The 25,407-nt window shown below is 45.9% G+C and overlaps 2 protein-coding genes across 5 annotated transcripts in view; one reads left to right on the forward strand and one right to left on the reverse strand.

Annotated features, from left to right (window-relative positions):
- The window catches only part of ELP1 (elongator acetyltransferase complex subunit 1), a 128,468-nt gene extending 128,030 nt beyond the window's left edge, over nt 1-438 (reverse strand). Inside the window, exon 1 of the mRNA XM_073636918.1 lies at nt 240-438. The gene's annotated coding sequence lies outside the window, so the exon portion shown is untranslated. The remainder of the gene's footprint in view (nt 1-239) is intronic.
- A 22-nt stretch (nt 439-460) lies between these two features.
- The window catches only part of TBC1D2 (TBC1 domain family member 2), a 105,071-nt gene continuing 80,124 nt past the window's right edge, over nt 461-25,407 (forward strand). For 2 of the 4 annotated variants that reach the window (XM_073636920.1, XM_073636923.1), the window contains exons 1-3: nt 461-561; nt 4,296-4,373; nt 6,074-6,571. In XM_073636920.1, coding sequence (XP_073493021.1) covers nt 6,550-6,571 — 22 coding nt within the window. In that variant the 5' untranslated portion in view covers nt 461-561; nt 4,296-4,373; nt 6,074-6,549. Of the gene's footprint in view, nt 562-4,295; nt 4,374-6,073; nt 6,572-18,259; nt 18,535-25,407 lie in introns of those variants that run through there. The other 2 variants (XM_073636921.1, XM_073636922.1) reach the window with 2 other exon arrangements.

Consider the following 25,407-nt stretch of genomic DNA (forward strand, 5'->3'; position numbering starts at 1 on the left):
AGCTCCTATGGGACATGGGTTATCTACATGGATACAGTCCATGGTAACACTGAGCTCTTATATGACATGGGTTATCTACATGGATACAGTCCATGGTGACACTGAGCTCCTATGGGACATGGGTTATCTACATGGATACAGTCCATGGTAACACTGAGCTCTTATATGACATGGGTTATCTACACGGACACAGTCCATGGTAACACTGAGCTCCTGGCCCAGCAGCAGCTGTACTATACCTGTCCACGTTTCCTCGTATACCACACTGACAGCAGCGCTGGGCTCAGCAATAAAGCGTCAGAGCAAAGCTCACACATAGCTTCTGTCCGCGACCGCGTAGCTGTAACCATAGAGTGGAAGACATTTTTCCGGAGACCAAGACTCTGAGTATGCACTACAATTTCCGTCACTAAAATGGCGCCGGTGCTAGAGACAGAAAAGTGGCGGTTGTTGTGCCTCTAGTGATCACAGAGGAACGTGCAATGTTGGGTTCTGCCCGCAGAGCCGCGGTGGCTTCTGGGGGGGGGATCGTCATGAAGTTTGCTTTCAGCTTCTTGTTTTGTATGTATTTATTAATTATTTTGTGTTTATGGCCAATAAATGTCTTCATCTTAGATTGTAAAGTGCTATATCCTTCTAACTAACACTGTGTGTACTCACTCACTCCTGATTTCAAGCTCTGCTTACTGTTAATGAATGGTACAATTTTCATTACTTCCTGAATTTTAAAGGGGTTGTCCAATCTCAGAAGAGAAGTCTCTGTGTGCTCACTATGTGACTGCAGACTTAGAAATTGGTGTGCACACTGTCACGATTCCCCTATAGTCCCCGTGCAGGTTGTCTGTCGTAGACTAGGCGCCTGCAATTCTCGTAATTTATCTTATTGAGTGAAGCCAGGGGAGACAAGTCAATAAGTGACCACCCACCGACATGGGGAATACAGGAGAGTCGTGAGAGCGTGCACATCGCACACTGTCATGATTCCAAAGCTTGCAGTCACATAGAGTTGCAGCAAACTTTACTCCTGGACAATCCCTTTATTACTTGCACTTACCATGTGCAGCTGTATAAATGTAACCTCTTGGCTTATATTTGACAGGTTAGATCTTGACAGCTGTTCTGGGGTCTTGTGTGCCTATTAGACATGTAACATGTTTACAGACAATCCCTTTAACTCCTTGAGGGTGTGTTATTTTTAATGTCCACTGACATAGCCATATAAGGGCTTATTTTTTGCTGTATGTGACACTACTGAGTTAGCTGCGTGAAAGAGGATCAGTTACAATGGATATAAAAAGGTCTACACAACTTAAAATACCAGAACTTTTTTCCACCTATCGTTTCACCAATAATCTGTACAATTCAATTGAAAAACAAACCTAAAATCTTTTCGGGTAGATAGAAGAAGAAAAATAAAGAACAAAAATAATGTGGTTGCATAAATATGCACACCTTTAATCTAATACTTTGTTGAAGTACTCTGAATTTTTGCCACCAGTCTTTTTTAGTTAGGAGTCTATCAGCATGGCACATGTATAATTGTCAATCTGACCACTCCTCCTTACAGTGGAACTACAAATCTGTCAGTTTGTGAGGACATCTGTGTACAGCGCCCTCTTCAGGTCACCCACAGATTTTCGATTGGATTCAGGTCTGGGCTCTGGCTGTCACGCAGGGTGTGGGAAAGACTTGGTGCAACACAGAGGGAAGAGGGAAAGTGAGCCCAGACACTAGGGAAAGGGGGGAGTGGAGACCTCCTAGTCTGGTCTAGTGTCACCCTGTCTCAACTACCGTCCCTATATTGGCTCTTCACCAATAGCCACACGCATGCCTCGCCCTGACTTTCCCTGGCGTATGGCTAAGGCTAGGGAAAGGAGGAGATGAACACTAGTCGATCTCCACTAAACTGTAGAGACAACAAGGGGAGTCAAACAGGGGGGGGTTGCTTAGCTTTAGACGACTCCAGACAAATGCGCACACGGCCTCAAGCTCCAGAGAACATGAAGTACCGCTCTTCCTAAAGCCTCACAAGTAGTAATGAATATTGCCGGCACCTCCCTATCAGACACACCAGGTATTTATACATTCAGGCCAGGGAGCTAATTAGCCAGCGGGAGGTAGCTGCTGGGTCCTAGAGACAGTCCGCCTCTAAGAAGATGTCTGTAATGCCAAACGTAGAGATCTCCTGAAACCAACTGCAGGGCGACTGTCTATCACCTCTGACACACCCATTCCAAAATTGTGATCTTCTTCTAGAATAGACATTTTTTTTGTTGATTCAGAGGTATGCTTTGGGTTGTTATTGTGCTGAAAGGTGACATTTCTCTTAATTTTCAGCAGAAGCATGAAGGTTTTGATGCAAAATTGGCTGATTTTTGGAACTGTTCATAATTTCTTCCACCTTGACTAAAGCCACAGCTGCCAAAAAAACAGCCGAAATCATATTGCTACCTCCACCATGCTTCACTGTGGGTATGGTGTTTTTTTGTTGCTGCTCAATGTTGACTTTGCGCCAAACATACCTTTTGGGATTATGGCCAAAAAAGTTCAACCTCGGTCTTATCAGAGCATAACACCTTTTACCACGTTTTTGGCAGGCTTGATGTAGGTTTCGGCAAAACAAAGTCTGGCTTGGAAAAAACAGTAACGGGAGATATCAGTGTCCGTGTGTACCTGTGTGGCAACTGTGTGCCCCTGCTGTAATGGCTGTATACTCTTGCTTCCTCCCTGCCCAGGAGATGTGGTATGATCAGACCATGCTCCTGCACTGTCAGACACAGCCATTACACAGTACACAGCAGGGGCACATTTATAAGATTATCTCAACACAGGAACATTTTATTTAAACACATCCAATTGTGGAAGTTATTATTTTTCCAAGATCTATTGATTAAAATTAACTTTTGTTCATGGAAAACCCCTTTAAGTGACTTGTGTTACGTGCAGCGGAAAAAAATTGGCATAAAAAAATGCTGTAAAATGCAACGTGTGAACATAGCCTTATTCTTCTCTACATGCCTTACAATTGCATTGTGGAATAAGCCAGGCATGGATGTCTTATGACGCCCAAGTTCAAGCTCTAATAGCTGCGATCAGAGGTAAATTGGTAAATAGCAGCTAAATACAGTAGTTTATAAATAGGGAGCGTGCTCGCTTTGTTGCACCATGTTATCACAAGGTTCTGATGCTTTCAGGTCTAGTATTTATATAAGTCATCCTGCAATATTCTCTGCTTACATACCACACTATCGACAGAAATATAAAAAATCTTATGGCTCCTGGAATGCAGCAATACAACATTAAACTATGAAAAAAGTAGGGCAAAACTAGTAAAACTTAAAGGGAATCTGTCACCTCCTGGGACTTATCTGACCTCTAATATGGGCATACAGGTGATAGAAATGTTAATCTATACTTACCTGTATGGCCCATATTACAGGTCTGGTTGCTGGGAAATTGCTTTTTATTCAGTGAAGTTCCAATGCTTGCGGGCCTGGGGACAGGAAGAAATCCCCACCTACTGTGGTAATTAAAATATTTCCCCCCTCCCCTGCACTTCACAGTGCCCTGTGACGTGCAGTCGCCGTGGGCCAGGTCCCGCACCTGTGCACTTTGCTTTTTGCAGAAGGTGCACTTGTACTGTGTACTATGCTGTTATAGTACTGCAGGGATCTTGTGCGCAGGCGCTGGCGAGTGACATGCTGGGCTGTGACGTGCGGTGAAACGCTGCCTACAGCGCAGTCAATCGAGGGGGGGCATACACCTGGGGGAATTACGGAAGTTGACGTGACATCAGCAGCCGGGTCACGTGATGCGGACTAAGCGGTCAGCGATAACGCCGCTCACAGGCTCTTATGGCAGCAGTATGTATTTAGAAAAAAATATATATACAAGGTTTAAAACGATGGGGAAAGTATACATTATAGTGGACCACCTATTTAAAAGGGGTTGTCCGGTCTAAAATGAAAAAGTCTAAAGTCACTCTGTGTTACTGCGGACATTTGAATCCCCCCAGCGCATGCTCTGAGCCGGAAACGGCTGTGATTTATGCGATATACATACTCCCGGGCAGAAGCCATCCAGTGGCTTGATCAAAAACTGTTTTTACTAATTACCCAGTGTTATTTTTATGCACTATCGATTTTACTTAATGTTCTTACGTCAGGGTATATGTTTATTTTGTTTTTGTCTTAGGTTTTGTCTGTATAGTGGCCAGTGTGAACATGCGCCTATTTTGCATGCATGCCAGCTTATATTCCAGTTAATTTTTTTTTGTTTTACATTTATTCTTTTAGATACAGAAGCCGTTTTTAATACGACATAGAATTCAGTGACATGAGCAAATTAAAATATGGTGACTACAGAGAGCTCAGGTTTGAACCATAAGTGTTTGTCGTGTAATTAACATGGTAAGGTTTTAATACTAGAGGTTAGGACCATCCCGATTGTGGTACACCTTTACGCTAGTGGGATGACTTTTACGCTTTTTTTGATCAAAAACAGTGTTTACTAAGTACACTATGTTATTTATATGCATTATTGCTTTTACTTATTTACTTACAGCAGAGTATATGTTTATTTTGTTTCTGTCTTACGTTTTGTAAGAATAAATACAAGTAGGATAAGTGTCAAAATGTAGAAAAAGGAAAGAACAGAAAAGATAACGTTGGTTCTAACATTTGCAATATATGTATCCAATATGCTTCTTTACATCGGAGCAAATTTTTAATATCACCCCCATGTTGAAGTAGTTCTGTTCTCTCCAACATGCCAAAATAAAGATGCAGTGTAAATCTACTTAAATGAGTCCTGGAATGTATCTTAGGCCTCATTCAGACATCCGTGTTGCACATTCTTGTTCTATCTTTTTTTTTCATGGTTACAACACGTACCCAATATAGTTCATGATGCTGATCACATGCCGTGTTTTTTCACGGACCGTGTGTCCATGCAAAATTCACCGAGACATGTTCGTTTTTCTCTGGTATCATGGATGAAAAGGGTCAGTACAAGACTATGGGTCCATGAAAAACACATACAGCACATGTGAGCCATCCATGTGCATGATTAACATTGCAAATATAGGAGAAGCTTTGTAATATATTTATCCATCTGTGAAAAACTCTGATGACACACTAATAGTAAAAACGGACACACGGACCATACTCTGATCCAAGACACTGATGACTATTTATTCACGAAGGTGTGAATGAGGCCTTTGCTTTCAATACTGATTCTGGAGTGCATGCACCTGTTGACAAATGTCTACAAGTACTTTCACTTATAGTTAGTGATGAGCGAGCATGCTTGTTACTCGAGATTTACGAGCATGCTCGGGTGTATTCCGAGTATCTTCGGCATGCTCGAATGTTATATTTGAGTCACTCTGTGTGCATGATTTGCGACTGCTTGACAGCTTTAATACATGTGAGGAATGCCTATTTGTTAGGCATTCCTCACATGTATTAAAGCTGTCAAACAGTCGCAAATCATGCACACAGAGTGACTCAAATATAACATTCGAGCACACCGAAGATACTCGGCGAGCATGTTCAGGGTTAACTGAACACTCTCGCTCATCACCACTTATGATGAAGGTGAGGCAACACCTATTATTTCTCAAGTAACTGCCTCGGCTGGATTTTTACAAGTCTCTGCAAGTGAATATTGAAGGAAAGATTTGCAGTGAGAACTGAAGAGGTTTACAACATATTATTTCATTTAATGAAAAAACATAGCATTTATTCAATCCTTAAAATAACATAGCAACAATAATACATGGCAACGTTTTGACCTATTGTGGCCTTTTTGAAGACAAAATTTAAAATAATATATTTTGTCTTGGAAAAAGGCAACAGTTAACTGAAACATTGCCATGTGTGCCAAGGAAGTCTCCTAATGGTGCATCTTCTCAATCGAATTGAAGACTTATATCTTATGATTTATATATTGTAACACTTGCTCAATATTATCAGATTGTCAGAACCTTAACCCCAGTGAGCATAATGACATTGAACACATTATTAATAATTGTTTCATAGATTTAATTTTGTTAACTGTGGATTATTTACAGAAGGAAATCAGCAAGAACAGAAGATCTGCGAGAATGAGCAACAATTACGCGATACACTAAAGGCAGTGTTTTCTCTAATCTACTGTACTAAGGGGGAAAGTGGATTTTTAACTGGAGAAATACTGCAGAGACTGAGGAAAAGAAGTGAAGTAAATGCCTGAAGAATATGGAGGATAAGAAAAAGGTATATAAATGGGGAGGCTCCTGATCCAGATGCAGATGAACATCAGGTGGTGGCTACGTTTCCTCGAATTCTGGGAGCAATGTGTAACAAGAGTGTTAATTGTTTTTAATGAAAGGAAAGAACAGATGCCTACTAGAAATAAGTAGAGGGCAGGCCACCACTACAGACAGTGGTGCAACATTTCCAAGAGTTTGAATCCGCTTAACCCAGTTGGAGGCTTTAAACCTCCAGAGACTATTTTGCAACATCTAATTTAATGGGATGAAGGAAAAAGACAGCCAAAACTTTCACGATGATTGATGGACATGATACAGGTAATAATTTTATTTTTATAACGCCAACGTATTCCACAGCATGTTACAGTGGTAAATTGCTACTTTTGGGAGGAATGAGATTACAGATGAAAACAGTTAAAGAAGTTGTCCACTACTTGGACAACCCCCTCTCATACCCCACGCTTGGCCCCGATAAAATAGAAAAGGTTATATTCCCCTCCCAAGCTGGTGCCATTCTAGCGGTGTTGGTACTTGCGTTCCCGGGGCTCTCATGAGGTCATACACACACGTGAGCCCGGTGCCCAATCAGCGCTAGCGTCACTGTCCCCGCCTACGGACAAATCTACCATCAAAAGGAAACCAGGGCTGCAGCTGATCTCTGACTTCCCATTGATGTTCGATTTGTCCGAAGGTGGAGACAGTTACACCCGCGCTGATTGGGCATCAGTCTCACATGTCATAACAACTGCACGAGAGCCCCGGGAACCATAATGCCGACACTGCTGGAACGGCGCCAGCACAGGAGGTGAGTATAAGCTTTTTTATTTTATCAGTGCCAAATATTTACATCAAGGCAACCCCTTTAACACCCCAAACGTTTTCAAGCCAGAAGAGACATTTGTCTAACTGGTAGAAAGAAATGTGGGAATCTCTACGGATTAGATGAGGAGGGGTGAAATACCTATGAAAGGAACTCTGTCAGCATGGAATGACTGTTTAGACGCTTGTTGCATCATGGCGTGGCCAAACACTTAAATACACCTTCCCATCAGCTTGTTTTCAATCTATATCCACCCTTCTTTGGCTATTTGAAGGGGTTGGACATAATGACCCTGGAGGTCCCTTGCAACTCTGAAATTCTATGACTGTATGAGAGCAGTCAATCAAAGAAGAAGGGGGTGGAGATTGAGGGAAAACAAGCAGGTGGGAACCTTTATGCACCGAGCGGTGGTACTTAGTTTGAGCAGTCATTCTGTACTGTGAGGTAGTGAGGGGAATTATATGCAAGGGACAGTATGTATCCCCTAGGATGCGCATAGAAACATATTGAACCCGCTGGAGTGCAATACAATCACAGACATAGCTGTGGTTGCAGTGCAAAATAAAAGTAAGTTGGAACTTGGTCATTCTATTTGACCAAGTCAGAATAAGAAAACCTGACATGGGCTTTTCTTTTTGAGTGATCTACAGGATGGAAGTGGGGTGGGTCGCTCCCTCCAGCCCGGGTCTTACAAGTGGCTCATGGCCACAGTTTTCCATTTAATCCTGCAGCAAAGGTTTGGAGGTGTCAGTGGTTTGTTTGCTAGCTGCAGAGCAGGAGGCTCTGTGCACTACAAGCCTGTGTGAAGGCACAACACAGGCCTGTGAAGGCAACTTAACTGGCGCACCTCAGAGGGAAACAGTGCGGTCATCACCCACGGCAACAAGTTTACATGGACTGTTTGGATCTCCCAGCTGCGATCCGGAGGACATCTTTTGCATTTGAGTTGTGAGTTTTTGCAATTAATGACATTTAAGTTGAACTTTCCTTAGGTCACTGCCTCATTACCGCACAGTGTGAACATCGCCGCACTACAGTACTGACAGAGTCCCTTTAATGGAATTATAATTAAGTTTAACATTTGACTATATGTTCAATGTTGGATGATGGTGAAAGTACTGAAACAAGCCAATAAGGGCAGATACATTGTTATATTAGATAAATTAACTCCTTCCTGACCATAGACGCACCCAGTACATGGAAAGTGCTTCCTGACCTTGGATGTACTGAGTACGCCCAGGCGATTCTGCATGCACAGAGGCTGTGCGTGTGCGCACGATCGCCGCCGGGTGTCAGCTGATTTTGCCAGCTGACACCCGTCACTCAGTGCCCTCACCACTCTCGGCTCTTTAACCCCCTAAATACTGCGATAGCAGGCATGCGGAAGGGGGAAGCACCTTCTACTCTCCGATCAGTGCCCCCACGGGGCCCAATCGTTGCCATGTCATCATGACAACATCCAGGTCACCAGGCACTACCAAGTTACTTAGATCATGCGCAGTACAAGCCGCCATACAGCTCTATCAGCTGAAAAATGAAAAAGTTATAGCTCTTAGAATAAAGAGATGCAGAAATAATATTTTTTTCTATAAAATAGCTTTTTTTCTGCGTAAAAAAAGCGCCAACACATAAAAAAATGACATAAATGAGGTATCGCTGTAATCGTACTGACCCGAAGAATAAAGCTGCATTATCAATTTTACCATACGCGGAACGGCATAAAAAAAAACAACTATTCCTGAATTGCTGACTTTTGTTGATTCTGCCTAATGTGCTTGAAAATGGTACCAATAAAAACTTGCATTGCTCTCAAAATATGGCAATGCAAAAACTAGTTTTTGTGAAAAAAAGCGTCTTTTTAGTGTGTGACAGCAGCCAAACATAAACACCCAATATAAATCTGGTATCGTTGTAATCACACCAACCCGAAGAATAAAGTCGTATAATCACTTATACCACATGAGGAACGGCGTAAAAAATAAATAAAACCAACTCTTTACCTGCTGTTGACTTGTTCATTCTGCCTCCCAAAGATCGCAGTAAGGCTCGGCTCACATTTATCCTGTGCTCTATGCTGAGCGCTTACACCGGGGTTTCCATGTAAATCTCTGAAAATATGTGATTCAGACGGATCCTCATGGCGGAAGATTCCCTATAATGGCGGGCGTCATTTTGCTTCAGGAAAAATAATTTGGGTGCAGCAATATGGCGCCGTGCATGCGCAGTAGCATCTCTCGGCAATTGAGAAATGTTACTGCATAAGCGTGGGCGGCGGGAGCCATATTGTTGCAGGCAAATTTCTTTTTCCTCTAGCAAAATGGCGTCTGCGCGTGCGCAGTAGTATCTCTTGGCAACCAAAAGATGCTACTGCGCATGCGCGGGCCACGGCGGGCATATTGGGGGATGTAAATTTTCAATTTTGAAAAGAAATTGCACAGGCAATACTTAAAACAGTAGGCAGGTCAATGAAAGCACAGTGACCTGTCACAAGGCACAGATATGAATACATGAATAAATAAAGAGAGCACAAGAGCACATGCATATCATTATGGCAGAAATGAAAATGAAGGTTATAAAAGAATCACTGGACGGATTTCATCATCAAAGGTATCATTTTACTCAGTGTAACGGCGCCCACCTGACAGTGTATGTAGTTTACTAAGCACAATCCTGCTGACAGGTGCGCTTTAAGGCCACTGCTCCCACTCCTGAGAAAAAATACTGACCGAATACGGACCAAATACTGATAGTGGGGCCGTGGCCTAAGCATAATACTCTCCACATAAGTGATGTAGGTCAGTTAGAGGTGAGGATTACACCATATAGGTGCTTTTTATGTACAGTACTGAAATTGTGGGATATGCTATTGTATTCACTCTTGTAACTATATACACTGCTCAAAAAAATAAAGGGAACACTCAAATAGCACATCCTAGATCTGAATGAATGAAATATTCTCATTGAATAATTTGTTCTGTACAAAGTTGAATGTGCTGACAACAAAATCACACAAAAATCATCAATGGAAATCAAATTTATTAACCAATGGAGGCCTGGATTTGGAATCACCCCCAAAATTAAAGTGGAAAAACACACTACAGGCTGATCCAACTTTGATGTAATGTTCTTAAAACAAGTCAAAATGAGGCTCAGTATTGTGTGTGGCCTCCACGTGCCTGTATGACCTCCCTACAATGCCTGGGCATGCTCCTGATGAGGTTGCGGATGGTCTCCTGTGGGATCTCCTCCCAGACCTGGACTAAAGCATCTGCCAACTCCTGAACAGTCTGTGGTGCAACGTGACGTTGGTGGATGGAGCGAGACATGATGTCCCAGATGTGCTCAATCGGATTTAGGTCTGGGGAATGGGCAGGCCAGTCCATAGCTTCAATGCTTTCATCTTGCAGGAACTGCTGACACACTCCAGCCACATGAGGTCTGGCATTGTCCTGCATTAGGAGGAACCCAGGGCCAACCGCACCAGCATATGGTCTCACAAGGGGTCTGATGATCCCATCTCGGCACCTAATGGCAGTCAGGCTACCTCTGGCGAGCACATGGAGGGCTGTGCGGTCCTCCAAAGAAATGCCACCCCACATCATTACTGACCCGCTGCCAAACCGGACATGCTGAAGGATGTTGCAGGCAGCAGATCGCTCTCCACGGCGTCTCCAGACTCTGTCACGTCTGTCACACGTGCTCAGTGTGAACCTGCTTTCATCTGTGAAGACCACAGGGCGCCAGTGGTGACTTTGCCAATGCTGGTGTTCTGAGGCAAATGCCAAGCATCCTGCACGGTGTTGGGCTGTGAGCACAACCTCCATCTGTGGACGTCGGGCCCTCATGGAGTCGGTTTCTAACCGTTTGTGCAGACACATGCACATTTGTGGCCTGCTGGAGGTCATTTTGCAGGGCTCTGGCAGTGCTCCTCCTGTTCCTCCTTGCACAAAGGCGGAGGTAGCGGTCCTGCTGCTGGGTTGTTGCCCTCCTACGGCCCCCTCCACGTCTTCTGGTGTACTGGCTGTAATGCACACGCCCGGGCTGAGCGGCGTGTGCGTGTGATTGTAGTGATTCCACTGTACCGTACCGGAGAGTGCCTGGAGGGGCGTAACTAAGTGTCTGCCCGATCCGACCAAGATCGCACGACGGCATACGACTCCAGTGCACCAGGGAGGAACCGAGCAGAGGTACCAGGGTCTACTCCAGGTCAGACTCCGGACACGGCTGTTGGCCCACACCGGGGAATACAGGAACTGGAAGGTTTAGGCTGGCACACTGGTATGCAGATGGGGAGGTACTGGCAGGTACAACAGGTTGGAGCACAGAGAGGATAGAACCCAGTACAGACTGGGACTTCTGGAACAGAACCGCAGAAGCGGTATACAAACACAGCAGGTTGAGAGCAAGATGAGGCCGCCAGGAGCGGAGCAAAGAGTCAGGGCAGAGCGAGGCTGCCGGAGCAGCGAGCAAAGGGTCTGAGCAGAGCCAGACTGCCGGAGCAGCGAGCAAAGGGTAAGAGCAGGGTAGGACTGCCGGAGCAGTGAGCAAGAGGAAACAGAGCGAGACTGCCGGAGCAGCGAGCAAAGGGTCAGAGCAAACTACCGGAGCAGCAATCTAGAGGGAGCAGGGCGAGACTGCCGGAGCAGCGAGCAAGAGGGAGCAGGGCGAGGCTGCCGGAGCAGCGAGCAAAGGGTCAGAGCAGAGTAGGACTGCCGGAGCAGCGAGCAAAGGGTCAGAGCAGAGTAGGACTGCCGGAGCAGCGAGCAAGAGGGAGCAGAGCAAGACTGCCAGGGTAGCGAGCAAAGGGGAGAGAGCAGAACGAGACTGCCGGAGCAGTGAGAAAGAAGGAGCAGAGCGAGACTGCTGGAGCAGTGAGAAAGAAGGAGAGAGCAGAACGAGACTGCCGGAGCAGTGAGAAAGAGGGAGCTGAGCAGAACGAGACTGCCGGAGCAGTGAGAAAGAGGGAGCTGAGCGAGACTGCCGGAGCAGTGAGGTAAAGGGAGAGAGCAGAACGAGACTGCCAGAGCAGTGAGAAAGAGCAGAGCAGGACGAGACCGCCTGGAGCGGTGAGCAAGAGCAGAGCAGGACGAGACCGCCTGGAGCGGTGAGCAAGAGCAGAGCAGGACGAGACCGCCTGGAGCGGTGAGCAAGAGCAGAGCAGGACGAGACCGCCTGGAGCGGTGAGCAAGAGCAGAGCAGGACGAGACCGCCTGGAGCGGTGAGCAAGAGCAGAGCAGGACGAGACCGCCTGGAGCGGTGAGCAAGAGCAGGACGAGGCCGCCTGGAGCGGTGAGCAAGAGCAGAGCAGGACGAGGCCGCCTGGAGCGGTGAGCAAGAGCAGAGCAGGACGAGGCCGCCTGGAGCGGAGAGCAAGGCAGAGCAGGGGGGACAGGGCTCTGTTCACACGGAACAGACAGGAAGGGAAAGGCAGAGCCAGATACCCACAGGGTACTTGCAGAGAATTAGCGAGTGGGCCACAAACTCACAAACGGGAGCACAGAGACAACAAGCAGAAGCTAGGTACGAGTTCAGACTCTGCAGAAAAAGGAAAGGAACGGACATAGAGAAAAAACAGGTAAAAGATAGGAGAGAGTTCAGACTGGAACTGAGTGTACGGAGGAGACCGACACTGCAGCGGAATACAGGAGCGGGTCTGGGAATACGGCCCCCAGAGAGGCGGGGCGAACAGGCTAGGAGCGTGTTCAGACAGGACAGACAAGATACAGGAGCAGGTCTAGGTAATCGGCCCCTAGAAGGCGGGAGGAACAGGCTAGGAGCATGTTCAGACAGGCCTGCAAATACAGCCTCCAGGATAGGCAGACAAGAGGCAAGGAACGTGTACAGACTGCAGGTTAGGGTACACAGATAGGACACAGTACAGACATGGGAACAGATACAGCAAGACAGGTAACAGACAGGACCTGGCATGTCAGAGACAAAAGCCAACTGACAAGGCAAGATGCTCAGGCAGGGATTGATTGGAGCAGCTGGGTTAAATACCAGGTGACAGACAGCAATAGGCTGAGGACGCACAAGGGGTGTGACCCACAGCAGGTACAAAAAGCAGGAAGTGATCGGGCGCCGCTCTTAAGCAGCAGAAACAGACACAAACAGACAGCATGGAGGGAAGCCAGAGAGACATTCTCAAGTGCGCGCTCTTGCACAGTGGGAGATGGACCACTATGCAAAGACGCCGCCAGGTATGTTACAGTACCCCCCCCCCCCCTTACGCCCCCTCTTATTCAGGCCTGCCAGAATCTTCCGCAGGGAATTCGAGGGCCAATCCTTCACTTCAAGCAGATCACTTCCACTGTCCACAGGGAAAACTGGTCTCATCTGGTTAGCTAGGATGCTACCTCCTATCCAGCCTTCCTCAGCAACAGAAGAAACGGGTGGAGTACCAGGAACAGCACACAAGGAAGTCTCTCTCCACATATTTTCAGGTGGCACCCCAGAGGGTACAGGAGACAACTGGAAGTCCTCCACCGGGTTGGAGGGGAGCAGAGACTTGGGGGTAATCTCTGCTTCGAGGTACATCTTGTCAAACTCACAGGAAGAAATAGACGGGTTATCAGGTACAGGGTGAGAAAAATCACTGTCTCTTTGTTATCTGGTGGTACCCCGGAGGATTCAGGAAACAACTGAAGGACCTCCGCTGGGTCAGAAGAGTTCAGAGGCTCGGGGAAAATATCTGCTTCAGAGTACACTAGGTCGGACACACTGGACGAAGCAGGCGAGGTATCGGGTGCCGAGTATAGGAAAGTCTCTGTCCATTCACCACCAGGTGGCACCCCGAAGGGTTCTGGAGACAACTGGAGGTCCTCCGCCTGGTCGGATGGGTGTAGAGACTCAAGAATAACCTCTGCTTCGGAGTACACTAGGTTAGACTCACTAGGCGAAGCGAGCGAGGTATCAGATCCAGGATATAGGAAAGTCTCTGTCCATTCACCACCAGGTGGCACCCCGAAGGGTTCTGGAGACAACTGGAGGTCCTCCGCCTGATCAGAGGGGTGTAGAGACTCGGGAGTAACCTCTGCTTCGGAGTACACTAGGTTGGACTCACTGGACGAAGCGAGCAAGGTATCAGGTACAGAGTATAGGAGAGTCTCTGTCCTTTCGCTACCAGGTAGCACCCCGAAGGGCTCAGGAGACAACTGGAGGTCCTCCGCCAGGTCGGAGGGGTGAAGAGACTCATGGGTAACCTCTGCTTCGGAGTACACTAGGTCGGACTCACTGGATGAAGCAGCCAAGGTATCAGGTACCGAGTATAGGAAAGTCTTTGTCCATTCGCTACCAGGTAGCACCCCGAAGGGTTCAGGAGACAACTGGAGGTCCTCCGCCTGATCGGAGGGGTGTAGAGACTCGGGGGTAAGCTCTGCTTCGGAGAACACCAGGTCGGACTCACTGGACGAAGCGGGCGAGGTATCAGGTGCAGAGTATAGGGAAGTCTCTCTCCAATTGTCATCAAGTGGTATCCCGGGGGATTCAGGAGGCAACAGGGGGTCCTCCGGTGTGGATTCTGGGTGGGCAGCAGTCTCTTCGGGCAGGAGAACTGGTGCACTACCCACGCACATTACCCGTTGGGGCTTCTCCGGGATACAGGGAGATGAAGCTTCAGTAGGGACTTCAAGGTTGGGGTCAGGAGGTCTCAGGGAGGACAGACCCTGGCGTGACGACTTGCCTCTACGTCTAGCACGTCTGGACTGCCTCTTGAGGTTGGGAGAAGTATTCCGGAGAGTGTAGTCACCCTGTGAGGATTCTGGATGGGCAGTAGTCTCATTGGGCTGGAGGACTATTGCGCTACCCACACACATTACCCATCGGGGCTGCTCCGGGATACTGGGAAGTGAAGCTTCAGCAGGAGCCTCCGGGTTAGGATCATCGAAGACCATTAGAAAGGCCACCAGGAAGGCCATTATGTCCAGGACGATAGGATCCTGTGCGTCCCATAGGGGGATGATCCAATTCAAGGCATCACCCGCTAGGTAAGACATCATGAATCCCACCTTAACCCGATCTGTGGGAAAACATAGAGGGTAGAACTTGAAGTGTAGCATGCATTGCTCCACAAATGCACGATTCTGTCTTGGATCCCCATAGTAACGTGGCGGATCCGCAGGAAAGAGAGCTGATAGATCCATCTGGACGGGTGCGTAATTCGCCTGGAACTCAGCTAAGGAAAAAAAATATTTATTTATTTATTTTTAATGCACGTATTCGCTGGAAAACGTCTCAGAGAGCGAAGGCCGTGGGGCTCAACGGGAACCATGGCCTGAGCATGCTGTAATGCACACGCCCAGGCTGAGCGGCGTGTGCGTGTGATTGTAGTGATTCCACTGTACCGTACCGGAGAGTGCCTGGAGGGGCGTAACTAAGTGTCTGCCCGATCCGACCAAGATCGCACGACGGCATACGACGCCAGTGCACCAGGGAGGAACCGAGCAGAGGTACCAGGGTCTACTCCAGGTCAGACTCCGGACACGGCTGTTGGCCCACACGGGGGAATACAGGAACTGGAAGGTTTAGGCTGGCACACTGGTATGCAGACGGGGAGGTACTGGCAGGTACAACAGGTTGGAGCACAGAGAGGATAGAACCCAGTACAGACTGGGACTTCTGGGACAGAACCGCAGAAGCGGTATACAAACACAGCAGGTTGAGAGCAAGACGAGGCCGCCAGGAGCGGAGCAAAGGGTCAGAGCAGAGCGAGGCTGCCGGAGCAGCGAGCAAAGGGTCTGAGCAGAGCGAGACTGCCGGAGCAGTGAGCAAAGGGTAAGAGCAGGGTAGGACTGCCGGAGCAGTGAGCAAGAGGAAACAGAGCGAGACTGCCCGAGCAGCGAGCAAAGGGTCAGAGCAAACTACCGGAGCAGCAATCTAGAGGGAGCAGGGCGAGACTGCCGGAGCAGCGAGCAAGAGGGAGCAGGGCGAGGCTGCCGGAGCAGCAAGCAAAGGGTCAGAGCAGAGTAGGACTGCCGGAGCAGCGAGCAAAGGGTAAGAGCAGACTGCCGGAGCAGCGAGCAAGAGGTAAGAGCAGACTGCCGGAGCAGCGAGCAAGAGGGAGCAGAGCGAGACTGCCAGGGCAGCGAGCAAAGGGGAGAGAGCAGAACGAGACTGCCGGAGCAGTGAGAAAGAAGGAGCAGAGCGAGACTGCTGGAGCAGTGAGAAAGAAGGAGAGAGCAGAACGAGACTGCCGGAGCAGTGAGAAAGAGGGAGCTGAGCAGAACGAGACTGCCGGAGCAGTGAGAAAGAGGGAGCTGAGCGAGACTGCCGGAGCAGTGAGGTAAAGGGAGAGAGCAGAACGAGACTGCCGGAGCAGTGAGAAAGAGCAGAGCAGGACGAGACCGCCTGGAGCGGTGAGCAAGAGCAGAGCAGGACGAGATCGCCTGGAGCGGTGAGCAAGAGCAGAGCAGGACGAGACCGCCTGGAGCGGTGAGCAAGAGCAGAGCAGGACGAGGCCGCCTGGAGCGGTGAGCAAGAGCAGAGCAGGACGAGGCCGCCTGGAGCGGTGAGCAAGAGCAGAGCAGGACGAGGCCGCCTGGAGCGGTGAGCAAGAGCAGAGCAGGACGAGGCCGCCTGGAGCGGAGAGCAAGGCAGAGCAGGGGGGACAGGGCTCTGTTCACACGGAACAGACAGGAAGGGAAAGGTAGAGCCAGATACCCACAGGGTACTTGCAGAGAAGTAGCGAGTGGACCACAAACTCACAAACGGGAGCACAGAGACAACAAGCAGAAGCTAGGTACGAGTTCAGACTCTGCAGAAAAAGGAAAGGAACGGACATAGAGAAAAAACAGGTAAAAGATAGGAGAGAGTTCAGACTGGAACTGAGTGTACGGAGGAGACCGACACTGCAGCGGAATACAGGAGCGGGTCTGGGAATACGGCCCCCAGAGAGGCGGGACGAACAGGCTAGGAGCGTGTTCAGACAGGACAGACAAGATACAGGAGCAGGTCTAGGTAATAGGCCCCTAGAAGGCGGGAGGAACAGGCTAGGAGCGTGTTCAGACAGGCCTGGAAATACAGCCTCCAGGATAGGCAGACAAGAGGCAAGGAACGTGTACAGACTGCAGGTTAGGGTACACAGATAGGACACAGTACAGACATGGGAACAGATACTGCAAGACAGGTAACATAGACAGGACCTGGCATGTCAGAGACAAAAGCCAACTGACAGGGCAAGATGCTCAGGCAGGGATTGATTGGAGCAGCTGGGTTAAATACCAGGTGACAGACAGCAATAGGCTGAGGACGCACAAGGGGTGTGACCCACAGCAGGTACAAAAAGCAGGAAGTGATCGGGCGCCGCCCTTAAGCAGCAGAAACAGACACAAACAGACAGCATGGAGGGAAGCCAGAGAGACATTCTCAAGTGCGCGCTCTTGCACAGTGGGAGATGGACCACTATGCAAAGACGCCACCAGGTATGTTACACTGACCTGTCTCCTGGTAGCGCCTCCAGCCTCTGGACACTACGCTGACAGACACAGCAAACCTTCTTGCCACAGCTCGCATTGATGTGCCATCCTGGATGAACTGCACTACCTGAGCAACTTCTGTGGGTTGTAGAGTCCGTCTCATGCTACCACGAGTGTGAAAACACAACCAACATTCAAAAGTGACCAAAACATCATCCAGAAAGCATTGGTACTGAGATGTGGTCTGTGGTCCCCACCTGCAGAACCACTCCTTTATTGAGGGTGTCTTGATAATTGCCAATAATTTCCATCTATTGTCTATTCCATTTGCACAACAGCATGTGAAATTGATTGTCAATCAGTGTTGCTTCCTAAGTGGACAGTTTGATTTCACAGAAGTTTGATTCACTTGGAGTTATATTCTGTTGTTTAAGTGTTCCCTTTATATTTTTGAGCAGTGTATATCTATACATGATTTATGGTTGTCAGTGGATACGACCCGCCCTATTCTACTACCTTTCCTCTGTTTTTAAATTGTTCTCTATATTTTTCACTTGGATAATCTATAGCATTGAATAAAGTTTCCAATTTAAGCATTAACTCCTTGTGTCCTCCCATTTGCTACAAACTGAGCCTAGTCCTTATAGGCTTAACGAGAACCTTTGGTTGTTATGGTTGCATTTTTTTCGCCATCATTGAGCAACAGCCATTAAATATTACATAGGAATCTATAAGTGTATCCTGACTGACTCATTGAAACCTGAGGTCAGCAGGAATAGGCTTGAGTTGTGCGCCATCCCCTGACACTGGGAGTATTTCCTCAAGGAGACGTCATTGTGTGAATCTTAATAAAACTTGAGTTGTTGAGACATCCTGCAGCATTGACAAACAGGAACAGCGGCAGGAACATGCCAGTCAGCAGTGTGAGAAGAAAGGAGAGTTCTGCTAAGAAAGCTCTGAGGTGCGGAAGGAATTTCATCAGGTAAAAGCTTGTCGAGGTGATTCACAGGAAGCCTGCATACTTTTGTCGGAGCTGCCACAACAAACAGGCAAGTATATATCTATTCCCTTAACTCTGGCTTCCATTTTCTGAATGCAGAATAAGCCCAGGGAGCTGTAGCCACACAATAGCTGGATTGCCGCAGGTGACTGATCCCTATACTACTTCCTAACTTCTTTTTGTACTCCAGTGGGTGCCGGCCTTATGTCTTAGGGCTACGGACAATATCCTCATTTTGTTCAACAGAGTTTGCTATCATGGTGGTTTAACCCCTTCCTGACTGAGAGATTTTTCACTTTTGCACTTTACTTTTTTCCTCCCCTTATTCCAAGAGTCATAACATTTTATTTTTACTTTAAAATAGCTGTATGAGGACCTGTTTTTTTTTGCGTATTATGATGTAGTTTTGAATTAAATGGAATCCGTCAGCAGGATTTCACCCCCCAAACTACTGTGTTTCCCCCAAAAATAAGACCTACCCTGAACATAAGCCCTAGTATGATTTTCCAGGATTTTTTCAGTATGCTTGAAATATAAGACTTACTCCAAAAATAAGCCCTAGTTACATTCAGGACTTACGTTTGGGGGGCTGTGGGAAAAATGGTCAGTTGCCCAGGGCACAGAGTTTAAAACTGCTTAAGGGACCATTGGTGACATCACGGTCGTGTCACCAAAATTCCTTTAACTACAGTAGTCTAGAGGAACTAAAGAAAGGAGAGACAGGCTGGTATGCAGGGCCAGCGTTAGAAGCAAGGGGGCAAACTGGGCAAATTCTTAGTGCCCCCCAGCAACCTATTCTGAGGTTAAGACTGTTTAAGGAACTTTGGTGACATCACCGTCATGTGACCATGATGTCCCCAAAAGACAGAAGTCTAGAGGAACGGAAGAGGAGACAGGCTGGTATGTATGTGCAGTGTGTGTATATTAACATGTGTGTGTATACATGTATATGTGCAGTGTGTGTATATTTATGAAGAAAGATAATTAGCTCATATCACCAGATACTCACAAGAATCCCAGGCTCACGGATTAGTGTCTAGCATACACTTGCAGGGATATATAAATAAGGTAAAATCCGGTGCCACATGCGATAAATCCTTTTATTCCAAAATTAAAAATCACAACATGTCCCTAGGAGGGGAACAACTGGACGCGTTTCGAGGACACAGCCCCTTATTCGTCAGTATACAAATGAATTAAAAAACAACACATTTATAATAAAAACTGTGACCAACCCTAAACATGTGTGATAGATTAGTATACAAATTAGGACATTAACTCCTACTTAGACAAGATTTGCGTGCAACGAATTCTCATAGAATATTCAGATATAAACTTAGGAGAAAAAAAAAATATATATATATAAAAAAATATATGTAATAGATTTGCCATATAAATGCACAGAACAGAACATGCATATAATATTGTAAATGCAAGCATATATGTATAATTTAATAGAAAAACATTAGATCTGATCTATAATTCATACCTTGCGGTATCCGTGCATTTAATTTCAATATCCATAATTTTTCTTTGTTATGGAGCATTTTTTCCCAATTACCGCCACGATGGGGACGTGGTACTCGCTCTATGCCTCTAATATTTAATGTGCTTATATTGCCCGCATGTACCTCCCTGAAATGTTTGGAGAGACCTGATAACCTGATGGATTTTGAGGCAGGATTTGCTCCTGTAATATGTTCTGATATTCTCGCTTTAATGGCTCTGATAGTACAGCCTGTATAATATTTTGAACAGCTGACACACTTTGCCATATAGACAACATGGGGGGGTGTTACAATTTATATAAGACTCTATGTCATATTTTCTACCCGTGTGTAGATCAGAGAAACTTGAACCCATAGCGACATATTTGCGCATACAGCATCTATTTTCACCACACTTATACATGCCGACATATTTCAGCCAGGTGGGACTTTGTACTTTATTATCCAAAAATACGCTGGGTGACAACATATTGCGTAGATCCTGACCTTCCCTTGAAACCACCCTACAACCTGCTTCCAATATATTAGACAATTTGTCATCCTGATATAATATGGGTAAATTCTTGAGAAAAATTTGTTTAGTGTTGTAAAAATGATCACTATATGGCGTAGAGAAAGTTAATGACGATTTCGCCTTATTGGAACTATGTTTTTCTGATTGTGTCAACAAACCTTCTCTATCTTTAGATGTAGCTATAGATACAGCCCTATCGATCATCCATTTTTCATATCCCCTAGATTTTAGTCTCGCTGACATGGTTTTAGTTTCCTCCTCAAAACCCTCTTGTTCACTACAATTGCGTCTAGCTCTAATGAACTCACCCACTGGTAAATTTTTTATAACATGTTTTGGGTGACTACTTTCAGCTCTCAAGAGAGAATTACCGCTGAGGGGCTTGCGGTAAAGTTTAGAGGTAATTTTCCCTGTACTCACACAACCAGTCAATACGACATCCAAAAACGGAGTTGACTCCTTGTGAATCTCCATAGTGAATTTTAAATTATAGTTGTTATCCTCCAGATAATTTAAAAATTCTGTAACAGGTGGTGCGGGAGACCCCGACAAAAGACCCCACATGAGGATCATGTCATCAATGAATCTCCCGCACCATTTTTCATGCCCTCCCTAAGACGCATAAGTCTGTGTTTCTGCCTCCCCTGAGGCCAATCGTGGCGGGTATACATTCCCTCCATGAGAGACTTTCGGGGTGGGTGGATTCCAGATTACGTGTCTTACTGGAGGGATCACCAGGTATGATAAAAGATACTAAGCATTTAATGCAGGCCATTAATCATATGTCTTGGCATGAGGACTGTAATTGGATAACATGTGACGTTGTCCAGTTATATTCCTCAATACCTCACGATAAGGCATTGAGGGTTGTGCAATATTTTTTTAATCAAATTGACGTTTTCACTGATGGTGTCAAGGAATTTTTGTTATTGAGTTTGGAATTTCTTTTGAAGAGTAATTTTTTCATCTTCAAGGATAAATTTTACTTACAACTTTGCGGTTCTCCGATGGGCTCTAAGTTTTCCCTTTCACTGGCCAATGTTTATATGAAAAGATGGGAGGAAGAATATATTTTCAATGAATGTTGTCCATATAGGAACAATATTTGGTGGTGTGGGAGATTCATTGATGACATGATCCTTATATGGGGTCTGTCGTCGGGGTCTCCCGCACCACCTATTACAGAATTCTTAAATTATCTGGAGGATAACAACTATAATTTAAAATTCACTATGGAGATTCACAAGGAGTCAACTCCGTTTTTGGATGTCGTATTGACTGGTTGTGTGAGTACAGGGAAAATTACCTCTAAACTTTACCGCAAGCCCCTCAGCGGTAATTCTCTCTTGAGAGCTGAAAGTAGTCACCCAAAACATGTTATAAAAAATTTACCAGTGGGTGAGTTCATTAGAGCTAGACGCAATTGTAGTGAACAAGAGGGTTTTGAGGAGGAAACTAAAACCATGTCAGCGAGACTAAAATCTAGGGGATATGAAAAATGGATGATCGATAGAGCTGTATCTATAGCTACATCTAAAGATAGAGAAGGTTTGTTGACACAATCAGAAAAACATAGTTCCAATAAGGCGAAATCGTCATTAACTTTCTCTACGCCATATAGTGATCATTTTTACAACACTAAACAAATTTTTCTCAAGAATTTACCCATATTATATCAGGATGACAAATTGTCTAATATATTGGAAGCAGGTTGTAGGGTGGTTTCAAGGAGAGGTCAGGATCTACGCAATATGTTGTCACCCAGCGTATTTTTGGATAATAAAGTACAAAGTCCCACCTGGCTGAAATATGTCGGCATGTATAAGTGTGGTGAAAATAGATGCTGTATGTGCAAATATGTCGCTATGGGTTCAAGTTTCTCTGATCTACACACGGGTAGAAAATATGACATAGAGTCTTATATAAATTGTAACACCCCCCATGTTGTCTATATGGCAAAGTGTGTCAGCTGTTCAAAATATTATACAGGCTGTACTATCAGAGCCATTAAAGCGAGAATATCAGAACATATTACAGGAGCGAATCCTGCCTCAAAATCCATCAGGTTATCAGGTCTCTCCAAACATTTCAGGGAGGTACATGCGGGCAATATAAGCACATTAAATATTAGAGGCATAGAGCGAGTACCACGTCCCCATCGTGGCGGTAATTGGGAAAAAATGCTCCATAACAAAGAAAAATTATGGATATTGAAATTAAATGCACAGATACCGCAAGGTATGAATTATGAAGAACCTAGAATATAAGACATATTTTCAGCTGTTTCACACTTTTTTGTTAAGTATATAATTCCACATGTGTTAATTCATAGTTTTGATGCCTTCAGTGTGAATGTACAATTTTCATAGTCATGAAAATACAGAAAAATCTTTAAATGAGAAGGTGTGTCCAAACTTTTGGTCTGTACTGTATATGTGCAGTGTGTGTATGTTTACATGTGTATGTATACATGTACAGCACATGTCGGAAAGGGGTTACTACCATTTTTATTAAATTTCCCATTCCTAACATTGATAGTGGAAGACGACACCAAACTTTGATCTTATTTGTAAAATTTATCTAAGAGCTGAGTCCGATTGAGAGTGACATAAATATTTGAATTCCTTCACCATTTGTATATTTGTGTGATCCTGCAATAAGGACTCTGGTAGTGGATCTAAGGACATAAGAACTGTCTGATCCCAATTAGTGATGAGCGAGCGTGTTTGTGTGACCCTTTCGCGGAGCACGCTAGGATGGTTTCCAAGTATCTTCGACGTGCTCGTATATTAAGTTAGAGTCCCTGCATCTGCATGATTTATGACTGTTAGTCAGCCTCAACACATGTGAGGATTCCCTAACAAACTGGCAATCTCTGCATGTGTTGAGGCTAACAGTCATAAATCATGCAGACGCAGGGACTTGACCTTAATATATGAGCACACCGAAGATACTCGGAAAACACCCGAGCGTGCTCGGTGAAGGGGTTAAACGTGCACACTCTCTCATCACTATTCCCAATTTATGAGTCCTTATATTCCTCTATATTTGTCAAAACTGGATCAGTAGAGTAAGAAACATCTCCCAAAAACAGAAGCATATCATCAGCATAGAGAGATATGAGTTGCTCTATTTCGCCGCATTTAAATCCCACCACCTACAGTCTGCATGCCAGGGGTTCTAAGGCCATGACAAAAAGTAGGGGAGATTGGACATCCCTACCGTGTGCAGATGAACAGTTTTTAATCAAATCAGCAGAGCTCAGTAAAGTAAGAGATATATTGCTAGAATAAGGGGCTCTGCACCTCCATCATGCTGCACTCAGATAGGATATCAAAAACCTGGTGAAAAATTCTCTTTAAAAATAAAGAAATAAAAAATAAACATATTTGGTATTAACCCATCCGTAAAAGTCCGGTCTGTCAAAATATATAATTGATTAACCCATTCAGTAAACACCATAAAGAGAAATAAAATCAAAATACCTGAATTGTGGATTTTCAGTCATGCAAACTTTGTACCCCAAATTAGTACCAATAAAACCTGCAGTGCTCAGTGCGCAAAAATCAAGCCTTCAGACAGCTGTATCGAACAATGCAAATGTTACCGGTCTTGGAAAATGAGAAGTCTGAACTTTTTCCACCACATAAATAAAAAAAAGCAAACATGCAAGTTTGGTATCACTTTGATTGTACTGATCTTGAGAATCATGTTTTCAGGTGATTTTTTTCCACACAATGAACGCAGTAAAAACAAAACCCAAAAAAACAATTAGCGGAATTGCATTTTTTTCATCACAATTGGATTTTTTCCTGCTTTATACACTGCTCAAAAAAATAAAGGGAACACTCAAATAACACATCCTAGATCTGAATGAATGAAATATTCTCATTGAAAACTTTGTTCTGTACAAAGTTGAATGTGCTGACAACAAAATCACACAAAAATCATCAATGGAAATAACATTTATTAACCAATGGAGGCCTGGATTTGGAGTCACCCCCAAAATTAAAGTGGAAAAACACACTACAGGCTGATCCAACTTTGATGTAATGTCCTTAACACAAGTCAAAATAAGGCTCAGTGTTGTATGTGGCCTCCACGTGCCTGTATGACCTCCCTACAATGCCTTGGCATGCTCCTGATGAAGTTGCGGGTGGTCTCCTGTGAGATCTCCTCCCAGACCTGGAATAAAGCATCCGCCAAATCCTGGACAGTCTGAGGTGCAACGTGACGTTGGTGGATGGAGCGAGATATGATGTCCCAGACGTGCTCAATCGGATTCAGGTCTGGGGAACGGGCGGGCCAGTCCATAGCTTCAATGCCTTCATCTTGCAGGAACTGCTGACACACTCCAGCCACATGAGGTCTGGCATTGTCCTGCATTAGGAGGAACCCAGGGCCAACCGCACCAGCATATGGTCTCACAAGGGGTCTGGGGATCTCATCTGGGTACCTAATGGCAGTCAGGCTACCTCTGGCGAGCACATGGAGGGTCTCCAAAGAAATGCCACCCCACACCATTACTGACTCACTGCCAAACCGGTCATGCTGAAGGATGTTGCAGGCAGCAGATCGCTCTCCACGGCGTCTCCAGACTCTGTCACGTCTGTCACTTGTGCTCAGTGTGAATCTGCTTTCATCTGTGAAGAGCACAGGGCGCTAGTGGCGACTTTGCCAATCCTGGTGTTCTGTGGCAAATGGCAAGCGTCCTGCACTGTGTTGGGCTGTGAGCACAACCCCCATCTGTGGACGTCGGGCCCTCATACCACCCTCATGGAGTCGGTTTCTAACTGTTTGTGCAGACACATGCACATTTGTGGCCTGCTGGAGGTCATTTTGCAGGGCTCTGGCAGTGCTCCTCCTGTTCCTCCTTGCACAAAAGCGGAGGTAGCGGTCC

The sequence above is a fragment of the Phyllobates terribilis genome, unplaced genomic scaffold (assembly GCF_046119375.1).
Source record: "Phyllobates terribilis strain yellow unplaced genomic scaffold, ASM4611937v1 Scaffold_1__5_contigs__length_1240528914, whole genome shotgun sequence".
Lineage (NCBI taxonomy): Eukaryota > Metazoa > Chordata > Amphibia > Anura > Dendrobatidae > Phyllobates > Phyllobates terribilis.